The sequence below is a fragment of the Asterias rubens genome, chromosome 6 (assembly GCF_902459465.1).
Source record: "Asterias rubens chromosome 6, eAstRub1.3, whole genome shotgun sequence".
Lineage (NCBI taxonomy): Eukaryota > Metazoa > Echinodermata > Asteroidea > Forcipulatida > Asteriidae > Asterias > Asterias rubens.
Genome location: NC_047067.1, coordinates 5,486,129 through 5,501,104, shown reverse-complemented (window position 1 = coordinate 5,501,104; position 14,976 = coordinate 5,486,129). Strand labels below are relative to the sequence as shown.

General features: G+C 37.9%; 1 protein-coding gene across 6 annotated transcripts in view; it reads right to left on the bottom strand.

The window, feature by feature from the left end:
* Positions 1–14,976, bottom strand: part of LOC117291460 (acetylcholinesterase collagenic tail peptide-like) — a 44,840-nt gene that overhangs the window by 7,725 nt on the left and 22,139 nt on the right. For all 6 annotated transcript variants that reach the window (XM_033773168.1, XM_033773170.1, XM_033773173.1 and 3 more), the window contains 5 exons: positions 8,004–8,140; positions 6,769–6,854; positions 5,929–6,022; positions 5,267–5,607; positions 1,916–1,987 (listed from right to left, as the gene is read on the bottom strand). In XM_033773168.1, coding sequence (XP_033629059.1) covers positions 1,916–1,987; positions 5,267–5,607; positions 5,929–6,022; positions 6,769–6,854; positions 8,004–8,094 — 684 coding nt within the window. In that variant the 5' untranslated portion in view covers positions 8,095–8,140. The remainder of the gene's footprint in view (positions 1–1,915; positions 1,988–5,266; positions 5,608–5,928; positions 6,023–6,768; positions 6,855–8,003; positions 8,141–14,976) is intronic.

The following is a 14,976-nucleotide window of genomic DNA, read 5'->3' as shown; positions in this document are numbered from 1 at the left end:
GAATACAATGATCCACACAAACATGCCTCGAAATTGTGTGGTTTTCTTATTACCTCGTCCAATAACACGGTCGGCCATTTAGGGAGTCAAAATTTTGACTCCCATAAATGGCCGACCGTGATAGTTCGCGACGTAAAAAGAAAACCGTGCAACTTTGAGTAATACTTGTGTGGATCATTATATTCTACTCTTAAAACATCTTTCTAACCATATACATTTCATAACAAACGGTTTCAAACGCTTTTTATAGACAACGTGTTCCTTTAAATGTTACAAAATTAATTTGCATTTCCTTCATTAAGGTGCCCTTAAAGGATTTTTTCAAAATGTTGATAGATTTACATTAAACCTACAGGGTTTGCAGATAATGATAGTGGAAAGCTTCCCTTCAAATATTACTTACTGAGGTGCTGCAGTTTTTGAGAAATGAGTAAAACAATGTCATTAAAATACGTTTGTAAATGCTTAAAATAATTTTGGTCTCATGAGACCAAAATTATTTTCATGACATTGTTTTACTCATTTCCCCAAAACTACAGCACCTCAGCACGTAATATTTTCAGGGAAGCTTTCTACTATCATTGTCTTTAAACTGTGTAAGTTTAGTGTAGATCTGTGGACATTGTGTTTTTTTTTTTCCTACAAAAAGTACAAACGCCCTTTAATTATGAAAAACTGCTTAGTCCTTACAAGAACAAAGTATCAGTCCTATAATTGTTAATGAATAAATAATAAGTTACAAATAGATGTGACATTCTGAGGAGTTATAACGCTCCTGTAGTGGAGTTAATACCCTTCAAAACTTATACTAATTGCTTGCAAACCTCCATGATAATGCGCAAATGCATGATACAGTGAAAATGCATGATAAAGATATAGTATGATCCCTAGGTCAATTAATACTAAGACTTGAAACAATATAAAGACAAAATGAAGTATATGAATGCTCTGCTGATTTAGAATATGAAGGTCATGCTAAGTTAGTGCAAAAAAAACCTTTTATACTTGTCAAAATAAAGCTCTTAGGAAAAGCTTTCTAGATGTATACCGGGAAATTAATTTCGGAGTCGAACAGTGTGGTCATCGCTCTACAAATCTGACACTTAGTGAACTTCCAGCTACATTATTTCATCACCACTACTCATCTCTCTATATCCCAGTTGTTTTCAACTAAGTTCAACCAGTTCCCCTCTGTCTGGCATTAAGGAAAGAGATGATCTTGTACAGGTTTTTAATTGTCTCTTGAGACTAGAGATGAGACTGAGTTGTCAAGGGATGCTATATGATGCTGATGATGTTGTCTGTTGAGTCATGGACTCGTCTGGCCCTCTGACACATTGTCCCCTTTCAGAAAGGTTACTCCAGTTTTTAGCCGGGAAGGTAAAAATGAACCCATTTTTTTACTGTAATATTTATGTAGGCCTAGACTCTTAAAGCAGCAACTTAAATTAAATCAACACTTTTATACAGTTTTCAAGTGACTTTGATTAACCAATTAAAGTATTAAAGGGAAGGTACACGTTTGGTTATTTCTCACTAAAATAATAAAAGACTTCAAGCTAGAAGTCTTTTATTCCTATCTGAAAGCACACAAATTCGTCCAACAAGGGTGTTTTTTCTTTCATCATTTTCTCGCAACTTCGATGACCGTTTGAGCCCAAATTTTCACAGGCTGGTTATTTTAGGCTTATGATGGGATACACCAAGTGAGAACACTGGTCTTTGACAATTACCAAACGTGTTCAGTGCCTTTAAGTTAACAGTTAACTCATAGAGTCTGACTTAAGACTCACAAAGTCTGTCTTAATTAAGACAAAGTCTGACGTAAGACTTTGGAAAATCTTTTGAAAAGATTGTAAATTTATGAGAATATATGTCACTTAGTATCTATGTACTTGACACAAACTTGATTTACCTGGGGTCCTGGTTCCCCTGTGTCTCCTTTCAATCCTGTTGGCCCTGTAGGTCCCGGGGTACCATTCGGACCCTAAAATTAAAACACAACCAGCCATCCTATTATACAACATTATTAAAAATTCATTAAAACCTTGCAGCAGGTGTTTTTTTTGTTTTTTTTTGATAGAGCTCCAAACATACATCCACAATTTCACAGAGCAACTTCAGTACAAATTATTGCTTACAAATTTCTGCTAAGCTAAAATGAGCAGGGTATCAGTCACTGATGACATGTGTGACATGGTTCTTTAGCTAATAACTTTCTTCTGGTAAGCATAATTATATTGGGCTTACCTACATTTTGTTTCCTTAAGCCCAAAAAATATTAGTTGTGTGGGATTGTATTTTATGCTGTTTGAATGGGCTGTATTCAGGGACAGGGGATCATGAAAAAGCAAACAATTTAGTTTGAGATTTAATGCAATCAAAATAATAATTTGTTAAATATGATAGCAATGATAATATAGGAAGGGTAAGGAACAAAGAGTTAGGAACAGTTAAAGAGGCAACTCTTTAAAATCAAAGCAAATCTTGTAAATACATTGTAAAGTCGGGGGGGGGGACAATCACTATACAGACTTGTATTGAATTTAAATGCAGAGAAATTTTGCTCTTTTTTTTGCTGTTTTTTAATAGTTTCATTGATTCTTTTTGCAGTGACTTAATCCCAGTTGTCTTCAAGAACTGAACCAAAGATTAATTTTCCAAAATTATTCAGGCACTAATTTCATTCGTTCCCCATCATAGTCGTAGGTCGTATAATAATAATTGTGTTATCAACATGCCAAGAGGGGAGGGGATTGACTGTAGACAATTTTTATTAATTCAATCTAGCGAGGGTCAAATGTCAGAAGTTTGATCGGCATCCATCTGTATCCGTGGATAACCTGCGTGTTTCAGCTGAACAGATTGCGACTGCACTCCAGCGCTAATTGAATTTCAAAATACATAAGCCTCCAAAATATTTCCAAGGATAATTTTTATATGTGGTGCTTATTATAATTTCTGATTCGGGTGGTGGCCACGTTAAGGGTTTTACAAATAGTGTTGGCATGGCTGGCAAGTGGCTTAAGCTTGCGAGAGTAGGAATTAAAATACAAATCAGTGGTTTATTTTAAAATAATTGTACATATTGGAACTTTTCTGAGCTGTTCGGTAAATAAAATTTAACCTGTCATTTTATTTGGTTATTTGTTAATGTTTTTTGTTACTTTGTATGTATTGTAATATTTTTACTGTTCATTTTTATTTTGTAATTAATGTTTAATTTACTTGTTGTTTAACTTTTTTAAATTGTTTTTTTTACTCTTTATTAATTCAATTATTTATTTCATTTTTTTGTCTTCTTCTTGGGTTATGTTTTGAATAAGATGTGTTTTTATAAATTCTGTTTTGAAGTGCTGGTTTTTAGTGAGTCAAACAAAAAGGAGAAGCATGTATTACGTATATCGTTCAGTTACTGACTGGCTTCCTCCACTATTAAGTTTAGGAAAATACTCTGACAGAATAATTGTTTCTACATATTAGTGTAATTTCTATACTTGTAAACCAAATATTCATTGGTGGTGGGGATAGTTGTTTGTATCCCCAACAAGTAAGAACATTCTACGGGTTAGCAAAGTTTGTTTGAATTTGCTTTTTATCAGTTCAAGTTATTCTTCAAATCCTCTATAATTTTGCCTCTTCTTGTCCCTTTTTGGTATCTTTTCTAAATGTCAGTATTGTGAGGTAATCTACTGGCTCTTCACCTTTTACTGCCTCACTTTGGACCTCCATACCTGTTTTCCAAGCATCTTACAATCTATTAAAGTTTAATATCTACAGGCATCTTCTCTCTTTTTTATATTGGCATGTAGCCCTCATCTCATCTGGTAAGTGGCTTTAGCTAGTGATAGTGGGATTTAAAAAAAAAATCAAGGGAATTTCTTTTGTGATTGTACATATAATTTGAGTATTTCTGAGCTATTAGGTAAGTGGACCTCTTGCCTTGTGTCTGGAAAAAAAGTGTGCTTTTAAAAAATTTCACAAATAAAAGAAATCTTAACCCATACTTAACCCATTAAAACTTGCAGTGTCTTAAAAAAAGGGTAAAATCTCAATGTTAAAAGTTATCAATTCAGGATTTGAAAAAAAATTCACATCTTTATAATAAGGAAAGTGAAGAGGACATGGGGTTTGCATATTGCGTACAAAATTAAGACACTGAGTGTGGCCAAAAAGAACGGAGATGGGTTTGACCATGAAGGACAATCAAAAGAGGGAGGGAAACATGAAGAAGTATAACAAGCAAGGAATGGAGAGAGACTTGATGTAGATTATGATGAGGAGGAGGAAGATGCACGAGAAGAGCAAATAAATTTACATGACAGCCTTAGAGAAAAATGTACCTGCATGCCTGGGGATCCAGGGGCACCCGTTTCACCTTTGACCCCACTTGTTCCTGGTTCACCTTTCATGCACGGTTCTGTGGGTTTTTGGGGTCGCCTGGTGGGTCTGGGCTTTGGGGTAGGTTTAATCTTTAAAATAAGACAGCATGCAAACAGAATCAAAAACAAAAGCACAGATTGGGGTTTTGATACATTGGCAAAGCAAAGCAAATAAACAAGTTGACATGAAACATGCAAAATAAATTATTTATCTTAATTTTTTTATGAAGATTTCAAACACACCAACATTATGACAAATCAGGATTCCTGGTTGGGAAACAGCTACCCTCATTGGGCAATGAGGCCTTCAATCAAAGTAAAGGGTTATCCTAACCTATATAGTTTATTTGACAAAGATACTTAAAACCATAAGGGCCTTGTCACACAAGGTAACTTTTACATGCATCTTGAAGGCAACCAACTGAAGTGCATGCTACTGGACCCCTTAGAAAGGACACAAGTCATTTTTCGAACATTGTCCTCTGATCCACAAGAAAAATAGGTGAAAATTTATATGCCAAACTTTTCTTCTTAGATGTTGCCTGGAACTGGTTGCTAATAAATTGCCTTATGTGACAATGACTTTAGATTTCCTGCTTCGGAACCAGCTACCCTCATTGGAAGATGAGGGTTCCATCTGAGCATGGAGGTAGAAAAAGAGATAAGGTAGGCCCTATACACCAATCGGTAGCATGTTTTTTATAGTAAAGTGTCTTGCTCAAGGATAAAAGTGTCACAATCGGGTCTCAAGCCCACACTCCAATCAGTAAAAATCAAATTTCTAGTGACTGACTGAGTTACTGTTTGTTTGTTGAGATGATCTTGACTCGACAAAAAGACAAACATACAAACAAGCACAGTAACTCAGTCAGAACAATACTAACCTTTGTTGTTCTTGTGACCGGTGATGGTGGTGGTGGTGTGGGTGGGGGCGTCGGTGGTGCCCGGGTCATCCTGGTGGTTCTTGGCGATATAATCGTGGCTGGTTCTTCAGTAGGTAAATCCACCGTAGTCGTCGTCGTCGTCGTTGTGGTAAACATCGGCAATAAGTCGGTATTATTTGCAATCATTGCTGCGAGCATGGATGGGGGAGGAGGGGGTATCATGGGGGGTGGTGGGAGTCGAACTGTGACGACCGTCAAGCCATCAGTAACGATATCAAGGCCCATCGTCATTGCGACATCTTTGAATTTATTGCTGGCTTTATGTCTGTTTGTGCGTGATGCTGGAATGAATGGAGGAGATAGTGTGTTTAAAAACTCTTAAACAAGTTTTATACATTGTTTTATTGTAAACTATCCTATATTTAAAACATGATAAATCTGAAAATGGTTTACTTTTAACTGTTTTCTTTGGTACCTGTTCTTAGGCAATGAGGACACAAATAATTGAAATACTTGCTTCTACAATTGCCTCAACTCATACAGGAATCTATTTGTGTAAATATTTGGAAACAAAAGTTTTGGAAGATCAAGTGTTGAGATCATGTTTATATGTGACTTTGCAAAAATTGTACAGCTAAATCCCATGGGTATGTAATACTTACATATGCATTTAGGGCAGCATGTGCCCGGTTTGTGGATAAGTTCCTTGCATTGTTGTTGTGGACAAGTCATGGTTCGACATTTCAGCTCCCCATCCTGTAGAAATAAACAATTAAACATTCAGCCACAATAAATAAACAGCTACAAAACATAACAGTTTAATCTGTTTTTGTGGTAGGAAAGATTGCAGATTTTTAGTCATGCGTTTTGTGTTACAAAGTGCTTCTAATCGATTAAAATATCGCGCTTTTTGGGGTTGAACAAAGAATTGACTAGAGTGGAATTCGAACCAACGACCTCCGGATTAACGTACCAGAGGGCGTTGGTTCGAATCCCACTCTAGTCAATTCTTTGTTCAACCCCAAAAAACATTTCAAAATTTACCCAGTCAGTTTCCCTTGTGGTTTATTTTGATAAAATAATGCGCAATACATATTATAATGCATGCGACAGACCCTAATTCTGTGTACAGCCACAAGTTTTCAACACTGATTCTTTTAAGGTATTAAGAAAGGCACAAATTTTGCTAGGTATCAGCTTAGATATGTTCTCGTTAGGCTGGGAGATAAAACATATCAAGCTGACCCATGTTAAGCGCTATAATAACATTTTTTTTTAAACTCTATTTTTATAAGAAAAATATATAACCACCAGGGGAGTAGGGGGTTAAGTGGTCAATGGATGGGTGTGCATGTGTGTGCTGGTCATGGTTTTATCCAGAATATCTCAGACTTATGCTGAGATTTTCGAAAACAAAGTGAAAGAGTATCCTGTAAGTATCCTAGGCGCTACAGCACAAGGAAGTGTAAGTTTACACCTCTTTAAATTATATAAGGTCTTACCCTACATCGGCATCTCACACAAGGGTCTTTCTCCAGCACTATCTTCTCTCTATTCGGTATAATTTGGCCTTCATATTCGCAATAATCTGACGGGAAGAAAAAAACACCAAGATTATCTCAGAGAGGATTATTGGATTAAGTCCGTGGATAATCCACTGATTGGATAAAACTGTGGGAATTATGACAAGCAATGACTGGGGCGATTCTCCACTCCTCAATGGTATGGTGAAACCCTTATTCTGTTGTATATAGCTATCATGGTGCAGAAGTGAAGTCACAGGCAAAGTGCATAAGAAATAAAAGGTTTTTAAAAGTAAACAAAATAAGTTGATTTTTTAAGACTGAATAAAAACATTTTAAATTAGCTATCAATCAATAAATAACTAAGGAAGGCAGGTTGGAGTAAAGGATGCAGTTTCAACTAAATATATAAACAAAATTTTCAATCAAGCAGCACAAATAGTTGAGAAGAGCACAAGATGATTGTGCAAGGTAAACTTGTTGTGCAATAGATTTGTTTAATTATAAATGTAGAACCAACACTGAAAACGAGAGTGATTTCTACTTTGTTTCCCCTACATGACTAATAAAGGCCTACTCAAGCTATAGGTGGACTGAAAACCCAATCCACATAGCGCCCTCGGTAGCACTTGAACCGGGGCCCCAGAAGTTGAAGTGAGGCAAGACACCACTAAACCAAACTGATTCCCTGTTTGCTATGGGCGATGGTTTAGTTGGTGCACCTGTGGCATTCCTGGGTTTTTACCACTGACTATTGATAACAACAGCAGCTGTTTCTACTGAAGAAAGAAACAAATTAATTACGTTCGCCATTTTGAGATATGATGGACACAATACTATTGGGTATTTCCGTCTGTATACACCCAAACCAAACAGCGTACTCATATGGGCCCAATTTCATACAAAATTTGCTTTGGCGAGAAAAATCCTTGCTTAGTAAAATCAGATTGCCGGCCAAGACTCCACTCAATTGTTAGGCTAAGTAAACAACAGCTAAATACCAGTCACAAGCAATGTATATGGCATGAATATTTGGCCATCAGTAACATGTGTAAAATAAGCGAGCTATTTCCGTGCTTAAACATTTTTTGTGCATAAGCAGCTCTATGAAATTGTCCCATGGTGTCCACCATATCTATAAAAAAATAAATAAAAAAATGGCCAATACTATTTGCCAGCTAATTATATTTTGAAGAATACTCCTACAAACGTACCTTTGGACGGTTGGGTTGCTTGGCCGTGCGACCAGCGCAGGCAAGTGGTTAAAATCAACACTCCAATGAGGCACGTGTGTCCTCCATGCATTTTGGAAGCACCGTCAGATTTTACATTTCAATGTTGGGTACGGCAACTGAAAGAAGAAAAGAAGTAAAACAACTGCTTGAAAACCTGATTCCACTGGTAAAAGAGTGACGAGATTTGTGTTAGAAAAAAGTATACGTTTGATAGTTTTCTGCATGTCTTTAGTCCCAGTCTAGATCACGTCGTTGTGATAGAGGTTAAACAATGATCACATGGGTGCGTGCTTTTGTACGGAAGTGTATTGCCGCCACATGAACAAAAACGACAAGTCAAAAACTTTGGCGGCAATACGCTCAGTTTCTGTAACTGAAGTAATGCTCATCTTAAAAAAAAAAAATTCTAACTTGGATGAGCATTAGTCAACTTCTATTCTTTGGAATGATTGAAGCAGTCCATTAGAACCATGCCTGTCAGGAAACAACTCAGAATGTGTCAGAGATTAAGTCCGATTGTCAAGAAAATACAGATTAAGATCAATATTACGTATACGAGCACGACAGCTTCGGCAATTGTCAAAAAACAGTAGGCCTATTCTCACTTGGTGTATCCCAAAATACATGTATGCATAAAATAACAAATCTGTGAAAATTTTTACTCATTATCGGTCATCGAAGTTGCAAGAGAATAATGAAAGAATAAACACCCTTGTCTCACAAATTTGTGTGCTTTCAGATGCCTAAAACGAGCTTCCGGTCTGTGGTATTTGAGTGTGAAATAACCTCTTTATCAAAAACTACGTTCAGAGGGAGCAGTTTCTCACATTGTTTTATATTATCAACAGCTCTCTACATAGCTTGTTACCAGGTATTTTTTTATGCTAACAATTAGTTTGAGTTACAATAGTGTCCAGTGCCTTGAAGAGTAAATTTCAGCAACTTTTATGATTGAAACAAAACAAGTTAATCTTCTTTTCAAAATAATATAGGCCTAGTATATGAGACGTTCAGTTCCGGTGGTGCCTGAACGCACGACCCTTAAAAGCCTCCATCCAGCCAGTCCCCGGGAAAATGATAATGTTGAGTAATCACACTGCACAGGAAAAAAAAGATGATATATTCTTTCAAAGAAAACCTCGGTTCTAATTAGCCAAATGTGTTATGTGATCTTGTAAGCCATCCCGGCCACTCATTCTCCGAAATCAGCTCGGGTTGCGAGCGACGGCGGGAGTGCACTGCGGTTGACGAAAGAAACTTTCCCCACGACGGGCTCTTCAACGGCTCCTGTGCCCGGACGGAATCATAAATTACCGGACGAGACCCGACACGAACCTGTGTTGTGTATATTACATTTTCTGTTGTTGCAGGCTACTCAACATAATTGTTTGCATCCCCTGTCAAATTGGATATTGTAAAAAAAAATAATGTGCACGTTATCAGCAACTTAAGACTATGTGCATTTCAATGACGTCACTAAACGCCATTTTGTTTTTCTGGACGCAATGCCTTTGCAATCCTCCTCGCCGATTTCTTCTCAATTTGAACTGACCATCCATTCTAAGATTGCGCAAACTACGCATGAATTTCCACATTACAATTTATCGGTGTAAAACACCATTTTGTTTTTTGACGAAATGTTCCCATCCTCGCCGAGTTCTTTACAGTTTGAATTAAAATTCACTCCAAGATTGCGCAAGCTGCGTACGGCAATTTCCACAATTAAAGTGATTGTGTCAAACGCCATTTTCTTTTTAGACGAAATGCATTTTGCCATCCTCCTCGCCGATTTCCTCTCAATTTGAATTTGACAATCCATTTCAAGATGGCGCAAACTGCGCGCATGCATTTTTCTACATTACAAGTGATCAGTGTCAACGTAGCCTTTCGGACCGGATGCACCAAGTGGCAACCGGAACCAGGCCGTTCGATATGGATTTCACCCCCGTATGACCACGACCGTCATGCCCGCTAGATCCCCCCCCCACACTTCCATCAAACCTAACGGTGTCTCTCTCTCTCCTTTTTTTTTCACTTAACGAGTCTCTGTGTCTACCCTACGGCTGTTTCACACACGACTTCTCTGAAATTGAAAGTTCAATGCCGTGAGCGGTCGATACTGAAATGAATATAGGAAAAATCTGCTGCTTTAAATTATAGCAGCTTTCAGTCAATTTCCACGAATTTGTTGAATGTTTATGAAGTGAACGGACACTTCTCACCAACTACTTAATATGTCAATGTGCTACTGTGGATAGCTCAAAGGGATACACTCTTCTTGATTCTGTAAAACAACTTTCATAATTGATTAGTTCATCTACCAACAATATTATTTTGTTCAGATGTTTTATTTTTGTCATCAGCTTATGGTTTCGGTTGACGTTATATCACTGTGATATCTGCCTTGCATTTAGTGCTGCTGCCACAGATTTTTAAACTACACACTACATTTACTAAAATGTATAACTTTAACACCCTCAAAGCAAATAATCAACATTCTCAAAGCAAACAATAAGCAACCAGCAAAACCAACAATGTAAAAGTCATCCATTTCATTTACAAACTAAAACAAACCATGGATGACACAACAAAGCCAAACAGGTAAAATAGCCGCCGAATATCAAGCACGCTGTCGTCTCTTGCTAGTTTTCTAACGGGTATTGACTTAGTAATTAAGGACATGGAATTGATCGTACAGCATTGCCTTTAGGTACTTCACTCTCTGGCGCTATTTACTGCGACTTTACAGTTAAGGTCCATACCTCTACTTCTCGTATTCATGCTATAAATTTACCTCTCAAAATAGATGAACAGCCATAAATTTGCCGTCACATCGAGATATGTAATTACTAAAATAAATTAATACAATCGGAGTCGACGGTGTAGACAGGGTCCTTTGTAAACGTTGGGGTAGAATAGAGGCATGCCGTGTGTAGCTTTTTTAAAGCAACGTTAATTATGGCGCATTTTACTTGCACTGCCTTAAGGTAGAACATTCTGTAATTGCATTTGTGACTATTGTTGTTTAGTTGTAACTTAATTTGTCTGGCGGGGTACATGCATCCTTAACTAATGGTACCATTATCTGAATAAACAAATGTTATGTTTTGAACTCACATAAATTATAATTGGATTGATTCGTTGAATATAATATATCAGTGGACTGTGATCTTCAATTGTCATCCATCTTTTCAAACACTGATGGATTGTTGTATAATGTACCGTGCCGTTTTTTGTGCTGTTTATTTTAATTGACAAGTGCAGTGCAGCTTAGTACGAGATGAACCATTCTAAAAAAATATATATATAATAAAAAAAAATTAATAAGCATACTAAAAGATGGCAAATTACCACAAAGGAGTCTCACAGTATGTAAAAAGATATATCACTAAGCCAAACATAACTTAAAGACACTGGACCCACCAGTCTTCTCACTTGGTGTATCTCGACATATGCATAAAATAACAACCCTGCGAAAATTTGAGCTCAATTGGTCGTCGAAGTTGCGAGATAACAATGAAAGAAAAAACACCCTTGTCACACGAAGTTGTGTGCTTTCAGATGCTTGATTTCGAGACCTCAAAATCTAATTCTGAGGTCTCGAAATGAAATTCTTTGGAAATTAATTCTTTCTCGAAAACTACATTAATTCAGAGAGAGCCGTTTCTCACAACGTTTTATACTATCAACCTCTCCCCGTTACTCATTACCAAGTAAGGTTTTATGCTAATAATTATTTTGAGTAGGCCTAATTACCAATAGTGTCCACTGCCTTTAACACACTGGACGGATACAACAATATTTGACCTGCGTTATGTGAGTGCAAACGAGATAACAGATATTAACTTTTGAACGTGACCTTCATTTAACACTACCACTGTTATGATGTTGACAAACCCTTAATGTAGCCCCAATTAAACCCTAGCTCTGACTTAGATTGCAAATAAAACAATTACATTTTGGGTCAGGTGTCCCGCTAAAACACGAATACGGCTACATCGTGAGAAGGATTTTTGATTTCATTTAAGACAAAATAAATAAACAAACAAACAATCATAAGTGACTAAGGGCAAATAAATATGAGATTTCTTGTAAATAATTCGACTGGCTATTCGATCAGAGTTATATTCCGTCTTAAACATATATTTAAAATAAATAAAGCATTTTCAGCTGGCATTGCCGCCAAATTCTACACTTTCTTATTAATGGGTGGGAAGAAGTTTTGGCTCTGAGAAACCCGACTTGAGATACCATAAACAGAGTCTCGACTGCCCTTTGCTTCATTTTATGCAGTGGTTGTTTTTTCCGGAAAACAGATCGTTACATCCTACACAATGCAAAGCTCAAAATCTTACTTAATCGGGTCCTTTTTTAAATCCATACCGTGCACATTAGGCACATAGACCTAAAAGAAACGGAACCTCAAATCGCAAATTTTACAAATCCAGCCTAAAATTAAAAAACCACCGGCGAATAATAATATCATCATGCACTTCCTACTCGTGTATTTAGTTTCATATAGGCATGGCTGAACTGGATGCTATAATAAACTGTGCATAACGCACAAGTCAGCATCGATTACATTGCCTGAAAATATTGTGATAAATATCAAGCCGATTAGTTTAGGCGCCTCTGGGCGTTCGACCGTATAAATAGTGCACAGTGCCATGAACTGACTTTGTGAACGATACCATGATTTTGACACTTGGGTTTGCCATTCAAATGTTTGAGTGAACGCGGCGGTGCGGTGGAAATTGTACTTGGGTTTTATTTTCTCTCGATCTTTCTTACTCTGAATTTAATCTCGGTTTAGAGGTTTGTGTTGTGTGTTGATTTTTGTCGTCGGTTTGAATGGGTACATAATAAATTGAGTTAGTTCTTTGTGTCCTGGATCAAAACGAGTACAATTTCTGACGCTGAAAAACGTGGAGTAGAGACATGCCAGCGTTTTACAATGTTACATTTTGGCCACTATCTTAAAAAGCGATTATTCTTGCTACATGCTAGCAAATAAACATTTGATTAGGTTCGATTTAAGGGGTGACTGAAACATGATACAAGGCTCCCACTGTAGACACAAATCCGTAAAATTTACGGTGCCAGGTAAAGTGCAGTAAAATTCACAGTGGAAGTTTTGTAATTAATGTGCCTTGAAGGGGTAGTTTGCAAAACTTCCACTGTGAAATTTACTGCACTTTACCTGGCACCCTAGCTGCCAGGTAAAGCACCGTACATTTTACGGATTTGTTTTTACAGTGTACATAAAAGAACTGTAATTACTATAATAATATAGCCTACACTAAATTCTATTGTCGAATTCGGGCCTGTGTGCTTCGGTTTTGAAAGGGCAACGACACCAAGGCATTTTCTAGGGCATTCTATTATGGGGGAGACTGGTAATTTCTACTGGGGCAATTCAATGGACCCTTCCCATGAAATATGCTAATTACATTCACGCATGCGTACAGACCCTGTTGGTTGGCTAACGCCATAGAGTTGTGCACTAAGCAGACGCGCAATCGCGTCTGCGTCACTCACCCATTAGCCGTGTACAAAACAGCGAGATGTTCCCTCATTTTGCCAACCAAAACGCTAGTGCGCACGCGCTATATCAAGGCAATCACCTTCACCTCCGTAAAGTATCAGTCCTTCAAATTTACCTAAAATCGGTGATACTCAATGGAAAGGTATTTTGTTGTTTTTAGTTGTTTTAGTAATTCCATAACATGCAGCGTGATCTCCCTTTAACACATTCCCTGGTGAATTAGCGTTCATGACACTCTTGAGGAGAGTTTTGGCGCTTTGCCCATGAACTCTTCAGCGTCAAAAACCGGGGGCTTATATTAACAGCCCTCCCGCTCATTTGCAAATGCGAACTGGAGCACGGGCTGCGGCACACGTATATTCTGGTCCATAACTCAGCGATGTAATTAGCTCATATAACCCAACATCGATAAGTCGGCCTTCCGTTGCTCGGCGAGGGCAACCCGACCCGGGGAGGTACGGAGCGAAGGACGGTCGGGTATATCTACCTCCATGGTCGGACTTCATGCACCATTAACGAGATAGCTTGCTGTGATGGTTGGAGGGAACCACTTTATAGGTTAAGCATTCAAAATAAAACCAATTCTCTCATAGCATACGTGGCCTCATTCCTATTTCCCTGTTCCACGTCTTTTTCCGTGAGCTCATTAGTTTCACCCCATGCAATGACCGAAGCAAAATATAATTTAGCCAGTGGTTGCAATCACGCTGTATTATGTCTGATTTGTGTACGTAGACCTGTGGGTAAATTCGAAAAATGCAAAATTGATTCCCCCTTTTTGCCAAGATTTCATTTGAAGTAGTTGGAGTTTACACGATTCAACGCGGCCTCATGCACGTGCTACTTATGATATGACTCGTGGCGTCAGTGTGTATTTAAAGGGCACGCGGTCTCCATTGGGTTCACGGCTATGACGTGTACTTTTTTGGTATCTACGGCGCAGGTTCATTGTAAAACAGCGGCGGCCATTTTGTTTACCTTGTTTCGTAAAGTCGCCAATCCGGTTCCTCGGTTTGAATCAATAATCACGTACCTCAAAAAGGCACGTGAAGGCGGGGGACCCGACCGCAACCACCAACATGAATAGCCAATTCAGTTGTTAATAAACTGACAGTTTGTGGTTCCCCTTTTATTCCACTGTCAAAAGTCATGTCAGCCTTCGGCTTTCTCCCAGGCAGAAAATAAATCCAACAACCTGGGCCTTTGTGCGGCTTGTTACAATCACAATATCCTGGCATTCAGCAACTGTGGTCATTATTTCTGCACCCGGAGACGTCTATTAGCCCTTAATGGTAACTCAGCAAAACTTTATAGTAAAAGTTATACAGCTTTGAAATTCAAATAATAAGGAACCTTTTCGTTTCTCGTTCAATTACGTCCATCCAGCTGTGGTTATAATTTCGAAAA